A 15,565-nucleotide genomic window follows, 5' to 3' on the forward strand; every position below is an offset into this window, starting at 1 on the left:
GAGCCACTGCAGTCCTAGTGACGACTTTTTGATAGCTGTGCCGTTTAGCGCTCATCTCGTGGGAAAATCACAACGGTCGACGTCCACGGTCGCGCTCCGCGACTTTCATGCTACTCGAATTACGATAGAGTCGGACACACAGACAAAGTCAGCACTTCAGTCACCGCTCAGCGGACGATACCGAATGACAGCGCCAGACAATCAACCAAATTAATGACGGGGAGACTCAAGGCCAAAATCAGAGGGCCTCTCAAGAGGGTTTGTGCGCTTCTAGACTAAGCATGATCACTAACGCTTAGCAACTTGGAACTGCCACAGAAGACGCGTCAGAATTCGACAAGTCTTGGTCACTCCTTTCTGATGCATTCACTGAGATCCATCGTCGGAATGCCGGGAACTATTCTTTTGAGCAACTCTATCGCAATGCATACCAGATTGTGCTGAAGAAGCAAGGCGAACGACTCTACGAGGGCTTCAGCACTATTGTCGAAGAACACCTATCCACTATCAATTCGACAGATCTTGAACGAGCATATGTTCCACTGGTTGCCGGCAAAGCGCAGGCAACGACGGCTGTTGATGCACTGGAAATCCGGGCAGCGTTCTTGTCAGCAATTCTCGAAGCCTGGTCATTTCACTGTCTCTGCATGGGCATGATATCAGATGTTCTCATGTACATGGTAAGGCCAAGTCTGTCCCTTATCGAATTGAATTTTAATGCAAGGATCGTGTCTATTCCAAAAATGCCCACAAGCCACTCGCATATGATACCGGCTTGATCATCTTTCGCGACACACTACTGCACTCGAGACAAACACCGACGGGCGAGCGCCTCGTACAGGCAATCTTGGATCTCATTGCGGCTGAGCGAGCTGGCGCATTGATAGATCGTCCGCTCATCAAGGCTAGTCTTGAAATGCTGGCCACGCTTGATGTGACAAATTCAGATGGCGTGAATACCGTTTACGGCTCGGATTTTGAAGTGCAATTCTTGAATGTCAGTCGAGCCTTCTACAAGCAAGAGGCTGCCGACTACATCAGCTCATTATCTATTGGAGAATACTTGCTACATGTCGAGCGGCGACTGACGGAGGAGGTTGACCGCGCCCTTTCTTATATGCAGGCGAGTACCCATCAACTCATCGTTTCAATTGTGGAGCAGGAAATGCTAGCCGCCCACTTGGTCTTCATCGTTGAGGCAGAGTCCGGTTTGAGCGCAATGTTACGGCTAGCAAAAGTCGAGGACCTGAGTCGACTTCACGCATTGCTCTCCAGAGTGGACGTTGATCATCTCGTGCACAATGACAAGATGACCAAGCTCATTGCCTTGTCCGGCGAGCGAATCAATGCGTCACTTCTCGAGGAAGGTTCTGCTGTCATGAACGACAAATCAGGCGCATTGCAATTAGCACTTCGCTGGGTGCAAGAGGTCTTGGATCTTCGTGACAAGCATACCGAGTTGCTGCACACCGCGTACAAATCTGACCAGTCAGTCGCTAACGCAATAACTCTGGCATTTTCAATTTTCATCAACCAAAATGACCGGGCGGCAGAATTCATCTCGCTTTTCATTGACGATCATTTGAAAAAGGGATTGAAGGGCAAGTCCGAAGAGGATGTGGATATGGTCCTAGATAAGACTGTCAGCCTCTTCCGCTACCTGCATGATAAAGATATGTTTGAGCGATATTATAAAACTCACCTGGGCAAGCGCTTGCTCAGCGGTAGGTCGGTCTCGGATGACGCTGAAAGGGGGATGATCGCGAGGCTCAAGGTGGAAATGGGTTCAAACTTCACAAATAAGATGGAGGGCATGTTCAAGGATATAAAGCTGTCCAACGACAACATGAAGGAATTCTTAAGCGTCCAAATTCGCGATGGCAATGTGCCCTTGCACGCAACTGTCTTGACATCAACATTTTGGCCTTTGACTGCTTCAGAAATTGCTGGGCGGAATGATTGCTGCTACCCGGCAGAGATCGACGAACACTGCCGGGCGTTCCAGGAGTTCTACCTCAAGCGCTTCACTGGTCGCCAGTTGACGTGGATCCCAAGTCATGGAACCGCCGACATCAAAGCAAAGTTCGGGGCTCGATCGTATGAGCTGAATGTTTCAACATATGCCATGGTCGTCCTTTCTCAATTTAATCAATTGTCGAATGGTGCTTCCTTGTCCACTGCAGAGTTACAAGAGCGAACACGAATCAACTTGGCTGACGTGACGCGGACACTTCAAAGTTTGGCCTGCGCCAAATACAAGATATTGTCGAAGCAACCAAAATCGCGAGATGTACTTCTCACTGATCGCTTTCTGATCAACGAAGCATTCACAAATGCACAGTCTCGCATCAAAATTGCAACGATAGCCAACAAAGCGGAGACGAACGCCGAGCACAAAGAAACAATGGGCCGAATAGAGGAAACACGGAAGCACTCGATAGAAGCATGCCTCGTCAGAATCATGAAGGCGCGCAAGGTTGCTGACCACAACAATCTCATTGCAGAAGCCACACAGCAGTTGAGCTCCAAATTTGCACCAGATCTCACGATGATCAAGGGTCGTATTGAATCTTTGATCGAAAGGGACTATCTTGAGCGCGACGAGCAAAACAGGAAGCTTTATCGCTATCTTGCGTAGTTGCAATGCCCGTCGTCCACTTTGCAGCGTGTCTACAGGCAATGGTGGTCGAGAAGGCGATCTGACAGCTTATCTGATTGTCGAGTAGCATACCAGGATAGCTGATAATGTACATCGATTGATCTGAAACGAAAGAACTGTTATGGGCCTGGCTAGTATGATGCGCATAGACATGTATAGTTGTGGTCTGTACACTACATGCTGATGAAGCACGTCATATATATTTGAAACATCAAGACAAGAGCGAAAAGGAAGATGGCGTATTCAAAAGGTCCACAATGCGTAGACATCATATAGAAGCATTATTCTTGTGGCTAGTTGATAATTTGCCCAGCACATCGACCAAATTTTTCAAGCGCAGAGAGTACACCTGCGAACCATCAATATCGACTCAAGGTCTTATTTGAACAATGTTGCGGCTTATTCTTCCCAAACGGCTGATTCAGACAAGACTAGCACAAAGCTCGATGAAACTAGAGAAAGCATGCTTTATTCACACTATGACAGCTCATAAACAATCTTGGGCACTGCTTCGAGTCCCCTCAAGCTCCAGCTGTCGCAGGATGTTCAATTCTCAGGAAGGAGCAGCTGCGACAAGTCCTCCTCCTCGAGTCACACCCAAGCTACAAATCACCTTTACATGCAAAGCGTAAAGTCGCTTGATTACCATCATGTACTAATTTCAAGTTGCGACCACCGGTCCACGCATGAAATGTCGAAGCAAGCATATACAGAAGGGACAGTTCTCATACAGTATGGTCTATGTCGTTAACATTGGCTGACATCGACTGTAGATGCCCGTCGTGCAAGAACAGACATATGATTGCGGACAATTTGAAGATTTTCAGTGATGTCAATACCAATATCGAAGATGTACTGAGAGCGAAGGGTGAAACTATTCAACGTGGGCGCATTCGCGATGGAGACATCGAAATCATAGAAACAGACGCAAACAAGGTGCTACAGTGATTGGACTAGTGGAACGCTCCCTTAAAGAAAGGCTGCCCCGATGTTTGCATGCGCTCGCGAATCATTTGAGCCACCTGCAAAAAGTACGAAGACCAAGTTGGTTCCAATGTCTTTCTGACCAGACTACCCATCCAGCGCAGGAGCTCTTCGAGCTTTTCAAAATCTGCGTCGTCCACTAAGAAAAGAAGAAACTGGGAAAAGTCTTGCATGTCGACTTCGTCCGGACCTTGTGGTGAATCCATCGTGATCCAGCTTGTAATGTAATCTTTGGTATGTTGCAAGTCTGAAAGACCCAATGTTGACAGTGCGCTCGCTTCTGGCCAGGGAAGACCAATGGCGTCGCGGCACTTATCAGTGTCTCGAAGCTCACTTCCTGTATCGCGAACACGCGCTTCACCAAAATTTCCAAAGTGTCCATCGAAAGAAACGGCGACATTGCCTTGCATCGACTCCCGCTTTTGGGAATGAAGTTCACCTGGTACAGGAGCGACGGTCTGAAAGTCTCCAGCTTCAGGAAGGTGGAAGAGACCGGTTGCCTCATGTGTGTTCTGTTTTGCTTGGGTGTCCAGCAATGAGCGTGCAGGTTGATATGGTTTCGCATGTGGCAAAGAGGCTTGCGAGGGTTTTCGACACATTTCAGAAATTTCCAATGCTTGAGAATCCGATGAAGATGTCTTTTCAGCAATCCGACTTGTTTGGACTTGAAAGTATTCTGCCATGTCTCTTTGCTTCGCAACGGGCTTTGTATCAAGCTTTGTGAGAGCTACACCAACACCACGAAGCTCCCATGGCGGAATGTTCATCGTTTCAAGCAAACCTATAGCATGTTGTGCTATTCGGCTTGCTTCATTTGTGCTTGGTATCTCTCGGCCTGCATTGACTTTGTCGCATTTTCCGTGGCCAAGGAACTTTGGAGGGTCGACCGGAGCATCTTGGGCCCGGCGCATGATTTTGATTGACAGATGACGAGCGCTCGAGAAACCAGCTCGAGTAAGCTTATCCTGCAGCTCTACTGCTACGCGGCCGAGGAAATCCCTCACCTCTTCCAGCCGCGAGAATCTGATTCCCCAATTGATCTCGATGGAGACCAATTTTCGGTCTGAGAGATTCCCAACCAATGTTGTGTCGATTCCACGACATGCGTTGAAGATCGAGGTACCAGAATTGGGTCCTAGCAAGTCCTTGAGGGACTGTTCTGATAGAGCTTGCAATTGCGGCAAAGATTCCGCTCCTGTCGCGTTCAGGATCTTGTTTGCCGTGGCAGAGCCGATGCCAGGCAGGTCTCGGGAAGTCAGCTTCTCTAAAACAGAGGAGAGATTTGCAGGTGTAATCAGAAAGTACCCGGCGGGTTTAGCAAGCCTCGTGGCAAGCTTGGCTTGCAGTACACAGCTACCAACGCCAATGGAGACCTCGCATCCAGTCCGCTCAAACATTTCCATGCGCAAAGTCTCACAGAATGTTGTGATTGGCGCACTGAGTACCGCGAGCGATCCAAGCGAGGGCAGGAGATTCGTAATGTCGACGAGAGCTTCATCAATAGAAACAGCTTCAATGCAAGCAGCTCCAAGACTCAAAAGGACCTCATAGAACTGGTTGCTGGCGGCTTCATAGGCCTGGAAGTCGTACGGCAGCGAAACGATCTGAGGGCAGAGCTGTACCGCATCCTTCATCCACATGCCATTCTTAACGCCATATTCACGAGCTTTGTAGTTGCAAGAGGCGATTTCACCACTGTTGGAACCACCATGTGTAACGGCAGTTGGAAGTCCAATGAGGTCTGGGCGATCTCTGGATGAAACAGCTGCGAAGAAGCAGTCAAAGTCGATGTGCATGACGATCTTCTGAATCCGTGTCCCTTGATTAGGTTGCAGATTGTGGACCTTGAGTCGAAGATCCGCCTTCCATGCTGAGAGATGATGCAGTCGGCTTTTGGCATAATAATCTTGAATGAAATCGGGATGTGTCGAAGTCTTGACACCAGACTGACGCTCGCGTGCAGACTCGGGTGGCATCATTTCTGTGGTACCCTCTTGCCTGATATCCTTAGGCACGCCTGATGATACTCTTTTGTAGCTATTGCTCTGGACTACATCGTGCTGAGGTTCGGCGCTTGGTGCTATTGCAGACAATCTCTTCTGTTGCGAATCCGTGTGTATCGTTGCATACTCGGCCCATGGTAGAGCTTTTCCGGCTTTGATGGAGTCTGTGATCCACTCTGGACGCACAACACGGTACTTCTGGAACTCAAGCTCCTTCTTCATTGTCAAATTGGAGCATACGATGTGCGTAATGTCGGTCTTGTTTTCCAGGTACTGTTTGTAAACACCTGCCATCAGCTGAGAATCTTCACGGGCATACGAACCTCCATGAGCCACGATGGATTTCCAAAGTTCGAGTCGGCCGGGCTTGGTGTAGCCATTTATGTGCAGGACCATACCCTGGAACACTTTGGGGAGCGAAGGATCAGCATTGGCCCGGAACTGTGCATCTTGATCTTGTAACTTGAGCTGGGCTGGTCAGACAAAGTCGTGACTGAGGGGAGTGGGCGTACTTTTTTACGCCTCATGTAGTCAGAGAACCCTCCAAATTCAGAAGCTTCATAGGCTTCCGACGTGTGGTCGGGCTCGTTAATAACATAGTCAGCTAGCTTGGCCGCTTTAGACGAGCCCGCCAAGGCTGCAGCATATGGTCTCTTGCTCATAGCTCAAGCAAGAACTGAGCTAAGTAGTATTCTTCTGTGTCGCAGCAGTTTCCTTTAGAGGTCTTCGACATGCGGGTAGTTGCGTGGCAAGCCCCAGTTGCGCTTTTGTGCAAAGATGAGCTTTCTCTGCAGCTACCTTTCTGTACACCGGCCTTGAAAGCTGGAAGAGCCAGTCAGCCGTGTGTATCGCTTCCTATACATGAAGCTGCGAGCATCATATGAGCAAGGTATGTCAGGTGAGTTGGTTTCGACGTGCTAGTTTCACGACATCTTGAGCGAAATCTGTCCACGAGATGGTCTTATGTCATCCGGTCATGTATATATATATGTACGAGCCATGAGTGCAGCCACAGATGGGCTAAAAGCAAGCTGAATGCCTCCTCATTGTTTTCTACTGTCCAGTGCTTGCGTACATAGATCTCTCGTGTCTGTCCAGCCTTACATATCAAGCATCTCCAAAGAAAATCTGCCCCACCTTGATCCTCTTGTAACAATCATAAGACTCCCAGGTTGTGGACATCAGTCCCTTGGACAACCTCAAGCATGCAGTCAAGGGGTCAAGGCCAAAAGTCAGCCGGAGTACCTGGCTCTTGTCGTGTAGGTCGGAGCTGCCGCCTGTATGTGCCTGATTGAGTAGACGAGTCTTCCGTGCCTGAGTGCCTGATTGACGCGGGCCCTTGCGTCATCGGCGTGAAATTTGTTGGAGCCAAAGGGAGAGACAGAGCCAGAGCGAGAGTCAGAGTCAGACTGTCAGAGTCAGAGCCAGCGCGCAATCTCCTGGGCGACCTTCGACTGACGCGCAGCCTCCACCACCCTTCCAAGTATAAAAGCCCCCAACGCACCCTCCCACACCTCCCTCGTCCAACACCACCACCAACACACCGTCCACCCACCTCCCTCCTCACTCACCATGCTTGAGAAGATCGCAGAACACGCGCCCGTCTACAAGAAGCCTCTTCCATTTCCTATTGTGCAGGAAACCGCAGGACATGTCGGCTACACCATCCTCTGGGTGGTCTTCGCCCTCATGCTCCTCTCCTCCATCAGCTACATTGTCATGGCATTTAGGCTCAAGAAGGAAATGCGTCTCTTCCACTACATCACAACCATGATTACCCTCACTGCTGCCTTGTCCTACTATGCCATGGCAACGCACGGCGGCACCACCTACGCTCGCGTCGGTAAGGACCACTTCCGTCAGATCTTTTACGCACGTTACGTGGATTGGTCAATAACCACCCCTCTCCTGCTCCTCGACCTTGCCTTCTTGGCCGGCACATCGGGTATTGACATTGTCGCCCTCATCTTTGCCGATCTCGGTATGATTCTCACTGGTCTTTTTGCGTCTCTCGAGTCGCACAAGGTCTACCGATTCGGATGGTGGGCTATGGGCTGTGTCTTCTACCTCTACATCGTTTACGCTTTGGTCTTCATCGGCCGCACCACCGCCTCTGCCCGCGGCAACAAGGTCTCGCAGCTCTTTGACCAAGTCGCCTTCCTCACTCTCCTCCTGTGGACTGCTTACCCAGTTGTGTGGGCTGTTTCGGAGGGACTTGGCCTTGTCAACGTCGACACCGAGATTGGCATTTACGCCGTGCTCGACGTCACTGCGAAGGCAGTCTTTGGCTTCTGGCTCCTCGGCGGACACGCAAAGACACCCGAGTCGGCTGTTCCTCTTGAGGGCTTCTGGATCAACGGCGTCTCGCTCGGTGGCCAGAATGACCTTGCCTAGATGCCTGTGCAATGATTCACCTTCAAACGTTCTTGGCGAATATGTCTGGTAGCGGCAAGCTCAAACTTGGCGTAATTATTATGAGATTCGCGTTTTGGTCGTAGCTGTTGATTTGTATTGCAATCTCAGTCAAACTGATGCCTGTGTCTCGATGGCTTATCCTGTACTATCCAATAATGGGACCATACTATCTCGGTCGTTGCGTCATTGCATCTGTGGTTCCCCGCAATAAATGCAACGTCGAAGCTGGCACAATCCTAACACCACACTTGCTATGCCGCCTGTCATGGAATACCGGTCAGCCTTCCATGCTTAAAAGTCGTCTAACAAATGCAGTCGTCTTGGAAAATCTGGCTTGAAAGTCTCTCCCATCATTCTCGGCTGCATGTCGTATGGGCTAAGTTCCTGGCAACCATGGGTCTTGGATGAGGAAGCGAGCTTGCCTCTCATCAAAGCTGCTTTCGATAAAGGTATCAACACTTTTGACACGGCAGATACGTACTCGAACGGATTCAGTGAAAAGCTGCTGGGCACCGCCATGAAGCGTTACAATATCCCACGTGAGCAAGTCGTCCTTCTCACCAAATGCTACAATTGTGTAGCCGATCAGCCAAGCGACTTGGTCATGGGCTTACCTCCTTCTCAACTCCAGGAGAAGTTTGGCGCCCAGTACATCAATCGCACTGGATTGTCCAGGAAACACATCATTGAGGCAGTTGATGCGAGTCTAGAGAGGCTGGGAACAACTTACATTGATGTTCTTCAGATACATCGACTTGACAAAGAAGTTGAGGCTGAAGAGATCATGTCTACTTTGCATCAACTCATTCTGCAAGGCAAGGTGCGCTACATTGGTGCATCGAGCATGTATGCGGTCGAATTCGCAAAGCTCAACCATGTTGCCGACCTGAAAGGCTATACTCGCTTCATTTCAATGCAAAACTATCATAATCTGTTGTACAGGGAAGACGAAAGAGAAATGATGCGCTACTGCGCTGCTGAAGGGATCGCAGTGATCCCTTGGAGCCCTTTGGCACGCGGTGCACTTGCGAGACCTTACCCAGCCGCTGGAGAAAACACCGATACGACCCGTGCAGGTTCCGACCGCCTGTATCGCTTGCTTCTCAAGGAAAAGGCTCAAGAGTCCGATGCCAAAATCGTTGGCGTTGTGCAGAAGATTGCAAAAGAAAAGGGCATTACTATGGCGCAAGTAGCTATTGCCTGGTCATTGATGAAAGTCACTGCGCCAATTGTTGGTATCAGTAACATGGACCGTCTTGACGAAGCTATCGCAGCTTTGGACGTGTCACTCACGCCTGAGGAAGTGGCACAATTGGAAGCCGAATATGTGCCCAGGCCTATCCTTGGGCATGCTTGAGCACTTGTGAAAATGGCCGAATAACTATGAGCTATGCTCCTCAAGCTTATAAGTCTACTGTGCGCATTTGTTTGAGAAGGTCTTTCATATTCTCCGCGTAGATATCGAACTCTCCAAACAGAGCTGTGCATGGATCCTGCTCCTCAATCGGCAGGTAGGCAGTCTTGAAGCCAGCCTTTCGAGCAGCGATCAGATCCCATGAATGTGCCGCTACAAACCATCGAACATTTTGGGCTCCACCACCGAGGATGTCAAGATGCTTGTTTGCGTTGTCGTACACGGCTGCGGCTGGTTTGGCCACCTTGATGTCGTCGCAGCTCAAGCAGTGCTCATCGTCAATCTTGATCCCAGCATCACTAAAATAGCCAAGAGTTGTGCTCCGTGCTCCATTAGTGACAGCCACACACTGCCACCCATCATCTTGCAATCCATCAAACAACTCCTTCAGTCCAGGGCGTGCTGGCATCTTCTTGAAGGCCTCTATGACAGCGTCTTCGAGATCGGTGCCGCCGGACTCAGTCAGGAGGGGTGACTCAAGACCCAGTATCAAGCAGGCACGCTTGACGGTACTCTTGATGACTTTGCCAATGGGAGTGTACGCATCTACCATAGACAGATAGGTGAAGTCGCGCTGAGCTGCGTAGAAGAGGGAGAAGAAGAGTGCCTCGGCAGTGATGTTTCGTTCTTTCAAGCTATCCGAGAGCCGCTCCTCGAGAACAGCAATCGGAGCGTCGAAATGGAAGCAGGTCCCAATCACATCGAAGCAGATCTGTTTGACGGTATCCTTGCTTTCAGTCATGGTCGCTAAGGATGGGTAGGGGCACAAGTGTCGGGCGTTGTCGCCAATCTGGGGGAGCCTTGGAGTTAGGGTGCCGCAAAATTTGCCCGGCCCCGCCTGCATTCTGCCCGTTTGCCCGTGCCCGCGCCGCGGGCGAACACGGACAAGGGGTAAAAAGTGCCCGGATGATCCGGGCAAACTCACTTTTGCTCCAGTTTGCCGCCAAAGTTCGCCTGGCCTCGCCTTTATTCTGCCCATTAGCCCGTGCCCGTGCCGCGGGCGAACACGGACAAACGCATTTTCAAGGGCAGGCGGGCTGGGCAAGAGCCCTTCACCCGTGCCCAGCTGCCCGTGCGACACCCTACTTGGAGTGGAGCCGGATTGAATCTAGGGTCTAGATCTCAGCTGTAGAACCTAAAGACTACGATATCCAGCTCGTAGTGGCACTAATCGTCGACGAGTAGATAGTGACAGGCCGAAACATGGTTTCTACTTTGTCTGATGTAGCATTGACAAGCTTTGCTTATAGGACGAGTCTCGTCTTGGCTTGACATACGACGAGCTTCGCCTCCACTGACCATCGAGCGGGTGTGGCGGGTATATGAAAAGGAAAAGGGGTGCAATGCAAAGCATTCGCGATCTTAGCCAGAAGGGCAGCAAGAAGGAGCAAACTCAAGCTCCAGTGATAAGAAAAGTGCTTGTCTTGGGCTTTCAATTGGACGCTTCCTTCATTTGCTGTCTGATAGGCGATTCATGACTTTGACGAGTGTATTGTACGCAAAAATGCTAGAAATGAAGCCTTGTCCGTTAGCCATAGAGCCATTGATGCGTCTAGCAGCAGTCGTTCAACGCATGAAACGCACCCACGAGGTTGAAGAGAGCTGCCCGGGCCTGCTCGTCTTCGTCCTTGTCAAATGAAGCATATATTTTCCTGAGATTGGGCAGCGCCATAGGTGCTGCAAAGAGTCAGCTAGTTGGGAGCAGCTTGTCGATTGCAATGAGAGGCAGCAAGTACGTATACTTGAGTACAGAAAGACAGACTTTCACGTTAACTTTGACGGCTTATTTCGGCGGCGCAATTGCTCCCGCGACTGGCTTCACCTTTGGCGTAGAACTACATGTCAAAACCTCACGCCAGATTGCCTACACTCCACGGTGCAGGACAACGAGTACCACAGCCTCCTCAGATGACACACAACGACCAACACAAGGAATGAACCTCAGTTGTGCTCGTATGAAGCATGAACTTGGAGCTGTACAAGAAGGTTGAGTCATACCGCATCCTCCTTTGTACAACAATAATAATGCGCAAGGCTATGATAATGTGAATGCATACTGCAATATGAAAAGCACCTTAGGTGCATGAGCACGACGCTCGAGTCCAGACCGATGAACTGAAAAACGCAAACAACGTCAGTCCTGTCTCTTCTCTTACCAATTCGCTAGCTACTCTCGCCTTTTGATTTCGAACTGTGTCGGAATCCAAAGCCGAAGCCAGAAGGCAGGAATCGACGTGCTGAGAGACCCCTGAACTCCTTTTTCGCATGATCATCAGTGTTTGCCTCATTGCTCGCAGAAAAGACACGTTGGGTGGTTGAAGGCAAAGCAGCAGGAGCGGAGGCCTTTCGTTGGGCGTTGGTGGATTGAGACTGTGCGCTTGCCTCACTGCTCTCGGAAGCCAATGTCACGGCCGTACTGGTGGAAGATTCCCTGCCTAATGCGGGGACGCGATCTGTTGATTTCGAGTGGACTGAGCTGCGGCTGCTCGTGCTGCGATGGCCTCTAGTAAAGAGACCTTGTGGCACTGCGCCAATGTCTGGATCACTGGTTGATTGAGTCTTCTCCGATCCATTGGTGCGCCAGGTGGACAGGCTGGATAAAGTCATCATTTTGCTGGTTGACGCTGGTGGCGTCCAGCTGGAGCGCTTTTTGACTGGCGGCATCGCTGGCTGTATGCTTTGAGCGACCTTCAAATTCGTGTCCATTGGTTTGTCCACTTGACTTGCGACTTCGAGTGGTTCAACAGTGCCGATAGAATAGCTCGATGAGAGGTAGCCAAAATAGGCTTGCAATGCTTGATCTGCGCTTTCAAAATGCAGATGAGCAGATGTCTCGGTCTTCCAATCTATCCTCATTGTGTCCCGTGTGCGGTTAAAGGCTTTATAGACGTCTGCGACAGTACAATGCCGTGCCATATTTGAGATTTGAAGTGTCTTGACTTCATTGGCTTGGTTGAAGAATTCCAGGGAAGCGCTACCAGCATCTGAGCCGGGAGTCAACGAGGCGGCTTCCTCCTGAAGCGCTTGCCACATGGGGTGCATGCCGGCATTGAGACCGTGTCTCGCGGATTGCTGGCCCGTTCCCGGTTGGTCATCGTCGGAATCATCGTCAATGTGCATTCTCCTCGAGCCAGGATGAGCAAAGGAGATGCCACTTTGATGCGGTAGCTCATCATACGCCATTGACTTGTCTGAGAGAGATGCCGCTCGCGACTGAACCGCGGAGGTGGAAGCAGAGCGCCTGCCAAACATAGTCGCCTGATGCCAAGACGGTAATCAATGTAGCAAGACTGGCGCTGAGCAGGAAAGGCGGCCTGGTGTCGAAGGAGAACAGGGACCCCAGCTACTTGCTGAGGCGCCTGCTGTGCAAGACAGAGACGGCGCAGGTGCAACCGGCAAAGAGCACAGGATGTCAATGCGTTTGGTCGGCCAAGCAAGTCAGATCTTGTTTCGAAATACGCGCGAGGATGAAGCGACACACGTCATGAGGCGGCGAATTGGCAGCAGGCGCATCCGTGGTATGGATCATCAGAGGTGGTTGGCACAGTTCAAGGATGTATAGACAGATGGAGCATATCACAGAGGGAAAATAGAGGCACCGGGCCATTTGAAAGAACTGTTCAATTTGGGCGATATGTTAAGCATCCATGAGCTGGCTACGAGGTAGAGCTGGATTCCACGTTTATGGACCCATCTTGCTGAAGTTGAGCATATCTTGAGCCTGCAACGCGTCTAACAACCGCCAGTCTGCTCACTAAAAGATGTATTAGCCTAGTAAATTGTCTTCGCGAAAACATACATCATGACCTCAATGGTGTCGCCATCCTCGAGCTCGAGGTCTTGAGGCGACTGATCGGTACGCACGCGCTCTCCGTCGACCAAAAAGCGCACAGAGTTCATGGATTTGCCTTGTCGCTCACAGTATGTCTCCATCAACTTCTTGAGTGGCGTCGCGCGTTTGATCTTGAAGAAGACTTCGTTTTGATCCTGTCTTGGTTAGAGATGTTCGTTAGACCTCTTTGAATGGACTGACCGAGCCGACGACCTGTAGCAAGTTAGTCTCTCCGTTGTGGCAGCAGTCAAACAGCAATAACGCCATGATTGACCAGCTATTGACGTACCTTGAGGTTGATGTGCTCCGAGAGCTGGGGCTTCTTCTCGTCTCTTTCTTCGCTCTGGTGTTCAGACATGATGTAGTCTATGCGGTGGTCCTGGCTGAGTGCCGGTACTGTAAGTAGCTAGAGGGCGTTCGTGCGTGGTTCGTTGAGTTTGGCTGGCGAGGGAAAGAAATGGTGCAGGCATCAATCACGCAGAATGGAAGTGAGGGTGGAAGAGCACAGTCTATGGCAATCAGCGGTCACTACGAGCACGGCATCTGTAGACCGCGTGTCTCTGTACCGTAGAGGATGAAGCTCGTACGATAATCGAGGCACGCGGCCGACTCGTTCTAATGGATCCCTAGCGCACAAGTGTTTGAGGCCTCCCAGCTCGTAAGCTGGGCGCAGTGATGGAGCAACTACGGAGCGACTGGCATGGCGTGTTAGCTGATTCAATGGCTTAGCACTGGTAGGACCAACTCACCTCGAGAGATTCATACTTAATCATGTAGAAAGCAGACCACGCTCGCACGCAGCAGCACAAAGACCCGCACACGCAAAAGCACAAAATCGCACGCTCGCAACCAGGCAAAGCAGAGCTGAGCATCTAGAATCTACGTATACAAGTGTACTTCCATGTCGTCGGCCTATCGCTGAAGAATGCTCGTATCCTCTGCATCTGCTTGAACCTTGTGAAAACCTCAACTCGTCTGTTGCTTGTCGCTCAAATGGGCCGCTCAGCAGTCTTCGTCATGGGCCCTGCCGGCTCTGGCAAAACCACATTCTGTGCTGCTCTCATGACGCACATCAAAGAGATTGGACGTCGTGCCTTCTTGGTCAACCTCGACCCAGCAGCTGAAGAGTTTGCTTGGGAGCCAACGGTCGACATTCGCGATCTCATCTCCCTCACTGAGGTCATGGAAGAAATGGACTACGGCCCAAATGGAGGTCTAGTTTATTGCTTCGAGTTTCTCATGGACAATCTCGACTGGTTTGAGGAAGAGATTGGCGACTTTGAGGACGACTATCTCATCATCGACATGCCTGGCCAAATTGAGCTGTACACGCATATTCCAATCCTGCCAGCGCTTGCAAAACACTTGCAAGCACACATGGGCTTCAAACTATGTGCTACGTATCTTCTCGAGTCACCTTTCATTATCGACAAGCCCAAGTTCTTCGCCGGTGTCATGAGTGCGATGAGTGCAATGGTCATGCTCGAGGTACCTCACATCAATATTCTCAGTAAGATGGATCTCATCAAGAACGAGATTACTCGCGGCGAATTGAAGCGATTTTTGGATCCGGACCCACTGATGCTTGTCAACGAGGCGAACAGCAAGACAAATCCACGCTTTCATGATCTCAATTCTGCCATTGTTCAATTGATTGATGACTTCAATATGGTGTCATTCCTGCAGCTAGAAGCTCGCAGTGAAGAATCAGTCGCAACGATCTTGAGCTATATCGATGACTGCACGCAGTGGGCGGAGGATCAGGAACCCCAAATGAAGGAAGATCAGGAAGTCAATGAGATGGAAGATGCGTATGGCGATGACTAAAACTTAGTGACATGCCTCTTCCCAAATCATGTCGAGCTATCTAATGGTCTGTGATTAAGATTTCCGGAAGTTTGCCCCTCGTCATGCTTTCCATTCTCGTAAAGGGGGTTCCGTCTCGAACGACACGAACATTCAATTGTATCCGCCTCAGGAATTGTGGCTTCAGTACTTCAATCAGGCAGAGCATTGTTCGGGATCACTCTGCTCGACTGTGCACACAACATCAATTCGCTCGAATAAGATTGGCAATTGTCTCTGGCGATGGAATAACAGGCAAGGTTGCTAAATGATTTCAGCATGTAGCCAAAGCTATAGATGCACCGTACGAATGCGATATATGATGGTCGTCAGGTAGCACTCATATGCCAGAAGGATGTATACATGGACACTCGAGCTATCTGATGAGTGAAGTGAAATTGAGTTCAAGCCAT

General features: G+C 50.3%; 10 protein-coding genes across 10 annotated transcripts; 5 read left to right on the plus strand and 5 right to left on the minus strand.

Moving 5' to 3' along the window:
• Positions 1-21: 21 nt before the first annotated feature.
• On the plus strand, positions 22-2,875 carry BCR37DRAFT_411022 (Cullin). Its single transcript, XM_040872190.1, has 3 exons — positions 22-258; positions 300-680; positions 725-2,875. Exons 1-3 carry the CDS (start codon positions 214-216, stop codon positions 2,636-2,638), a joined length of 2,340 nt encoding a protein of 779 aa, XP_040722267.1. The 5' UTR covers positions 22-213; the 3' UTR covers positions 2,639-2,875.
• A 591-nt stretch (positions 2,876-3,466) lies between these two features.
• BCR37DRAFT_384015 (uncharacterized protein) lies at positions 3,467-6,547 on the minus strand. The gene is made up of 3 exons (XM_040870145.1): positions 6,159-6,547; positions 5,970-6,114; positions 3,467-5,933 (listed from the first exon to the last, which is right to left on the minus strand). Exons 1-3 carry the CDS (start codon positions 6,306-6,308, stop codon positions 3,613-3,615), a joined length of 2,616 nt encoding a protein of 871 aa, XP_040722268.1. The 5' UTR covers positions 6,309-6,547; the 3' UTR covers positions 3,467-3,612.
• A 671-nt stretch (positions 6,548-7,218) lies between these two features.
• On the plus strand, positions 7,219-8,040 carry BCR37DRAFT_352152 (putative opsin-like protein; the record flags this gene model as incomplete). Its single annotated transcript, XM_040868108.1, has 1 exon — positions 7,219-8,040. One exon carries the CDS (start codon positions 7,219-7,221, stop codon positions 8,038-8,040), a length of 822 nt encoding a protein of 273 aa, XP_040722269.1.
• Positions 8,041-8,326: 286 nt separating this feature from the next.
• On the plus strand, positions 8,327-9,418 carry BCR37DRAFT_403745 (Aldo/keto reductase; the record flags this gene model as incomplete). Its single annotated transcript, XM_040872028.1, has 2 exons — positions 8,327-8,337; positions 8,377-9,418. The coding sequence occupies 2 exons, from the start codon at positions 8,327-8,329 to the stop codon at positions 9,416-9,418; spliced, it is 1,053 nt and encodes a 350-aa protein (XP_040722270.1).
• Positions 9,419-9,464: 46 nt separating this feature from the next.
• Positions 9,465-10,217, minus strand: BCR37DRAFT_395502 (HAD-like domain-containing protein; the record flags this gene model as incomplete). Its single annotated transcript, XM_040871633.1, has 1 exon — positions 9,465-10,217. The coding sequence occupies one exon, from the start codon at positions 10,215-10,217 to the stop codon at positions 9,465-9,467; it is 753 nt and encodes a 250-aa protein (XP_040722271.1).
• Positions 10,218-10,580: 363 nt separating this feature from the next.
• On the minus strand, positions 10,581-11,198 carry BCR37DRAFT_384020 (uncharacterized protein). The gene is made up of 2 exons (XM_040870146.1): positions 11,060-11,198; positions 10,581-10,995 (listed from the first exon to the last, which is right to left on the minus strand). The coding sequence occupies exons 1-2, from the start codon at positions 11,145-11,147 to the stop codon at positions 10,925-10,927; spliced, it is 159 nt and encodes a 52-aa protein (XP_040722272.1). The 5' UTR covers positions 11,148-11,198; the 3' UTR covers positions 10,581-10,924.
• On the plus strand, positions 11,074-11,600 carry BCR37DRAFT_173891 (uncharacterized protein). The gene is made up of 2 exons (XM_040866273.1): positions 11,074-11,461; positions 11,510-11,600. The coding sequence occupies exons 1-2, from the start codon at positions 11,194-11,196 to the stop codon at positions 11,560-11,562; spliced, it is 321 nt and encodes a 106-aa protein (XP_040722273.1). The 5' UTR covers positions 11,074-11,193; the 3' UTR covers positions 11,563-11,600.
• A 38-nt stretch (positions 11,601-11,638) lies between these two features.
• On the minus strand, positions 11,639-12,727 carry BCR37DRAFT_395503 (uncharacterized protein; the record flags this gene model as incomplete). The annotated part of the gene is made up of 1 exon (XM_040871634.1): positions 11,639-12,727. The coding sequence occupies one exon, from the start codon at positions 12,725-12,727 to the stop codon at positions 11,639-11,641; it is 1,089 nt and encodes a 362-aa protein (XP_040722274.1).
• A 332-nt stretch (positions 12,728-13,059) lies between these two features.
• BCR37DRAFT_384023 (ubiquitin-related domain-containing protein) lies at positions 13,060-13,757 on the minus strand. Its single transcript, XM_040870147.1, has 4 exons — positions 13,597-13,757; positions 13,509-13,520; positions 13,275-13,462; positions 13,060-13,229 (listed from the first exon to the last, which is right to left on the minus strand). Exons 1-4 carry the CDS (start codon positions 13,663-13,665, stop codon positions 13,208-13,210), a joined length of 291 nt encoding a protein of 96 aa, XP_040722275.1. The 5' UTR covers positions 13,666-13,757; the 3' UTR covers positions 13,060-13,207.
• A 369-nt stretch (positions 13,758-14,126) lies between these two features.
• BCR37DRAFT_384027 (GPN-loop GTPase 3-like protein) lies at positions 14,127-15,530 on the plus strand. Its single transcript, XM_040870148.1, has one exon. It carries the CDS (start codon positions 14,301-14,303, stop codon positions 15,132-15,134), a length of 834 nt encoding a protein of 277 aa, XP_040722276.1. The 5' UTR covers positions 14,127-14,300; the 3' UTR covers positions 15,135-15,530.
• Positions 15,531-15,565: the final 35 nt, after the last annotated feature.

This window comes from Protomyces lactucae-debilis (assembly GCF_002105105.1).
Source record: "Protomyces lactucae-debilis strain 12-1054 chromosome Unknown BCR37scaffold_26, whole genome shotgun sequence".
In the NCBI taxonomy this organism is placed as follows: Eukaryota; Fungi; Ascomycota; class Taphrinomycetes; order Taphrinales; family Protomycetaceae; genus Protomyces; species Protomyces lactucae-debilis.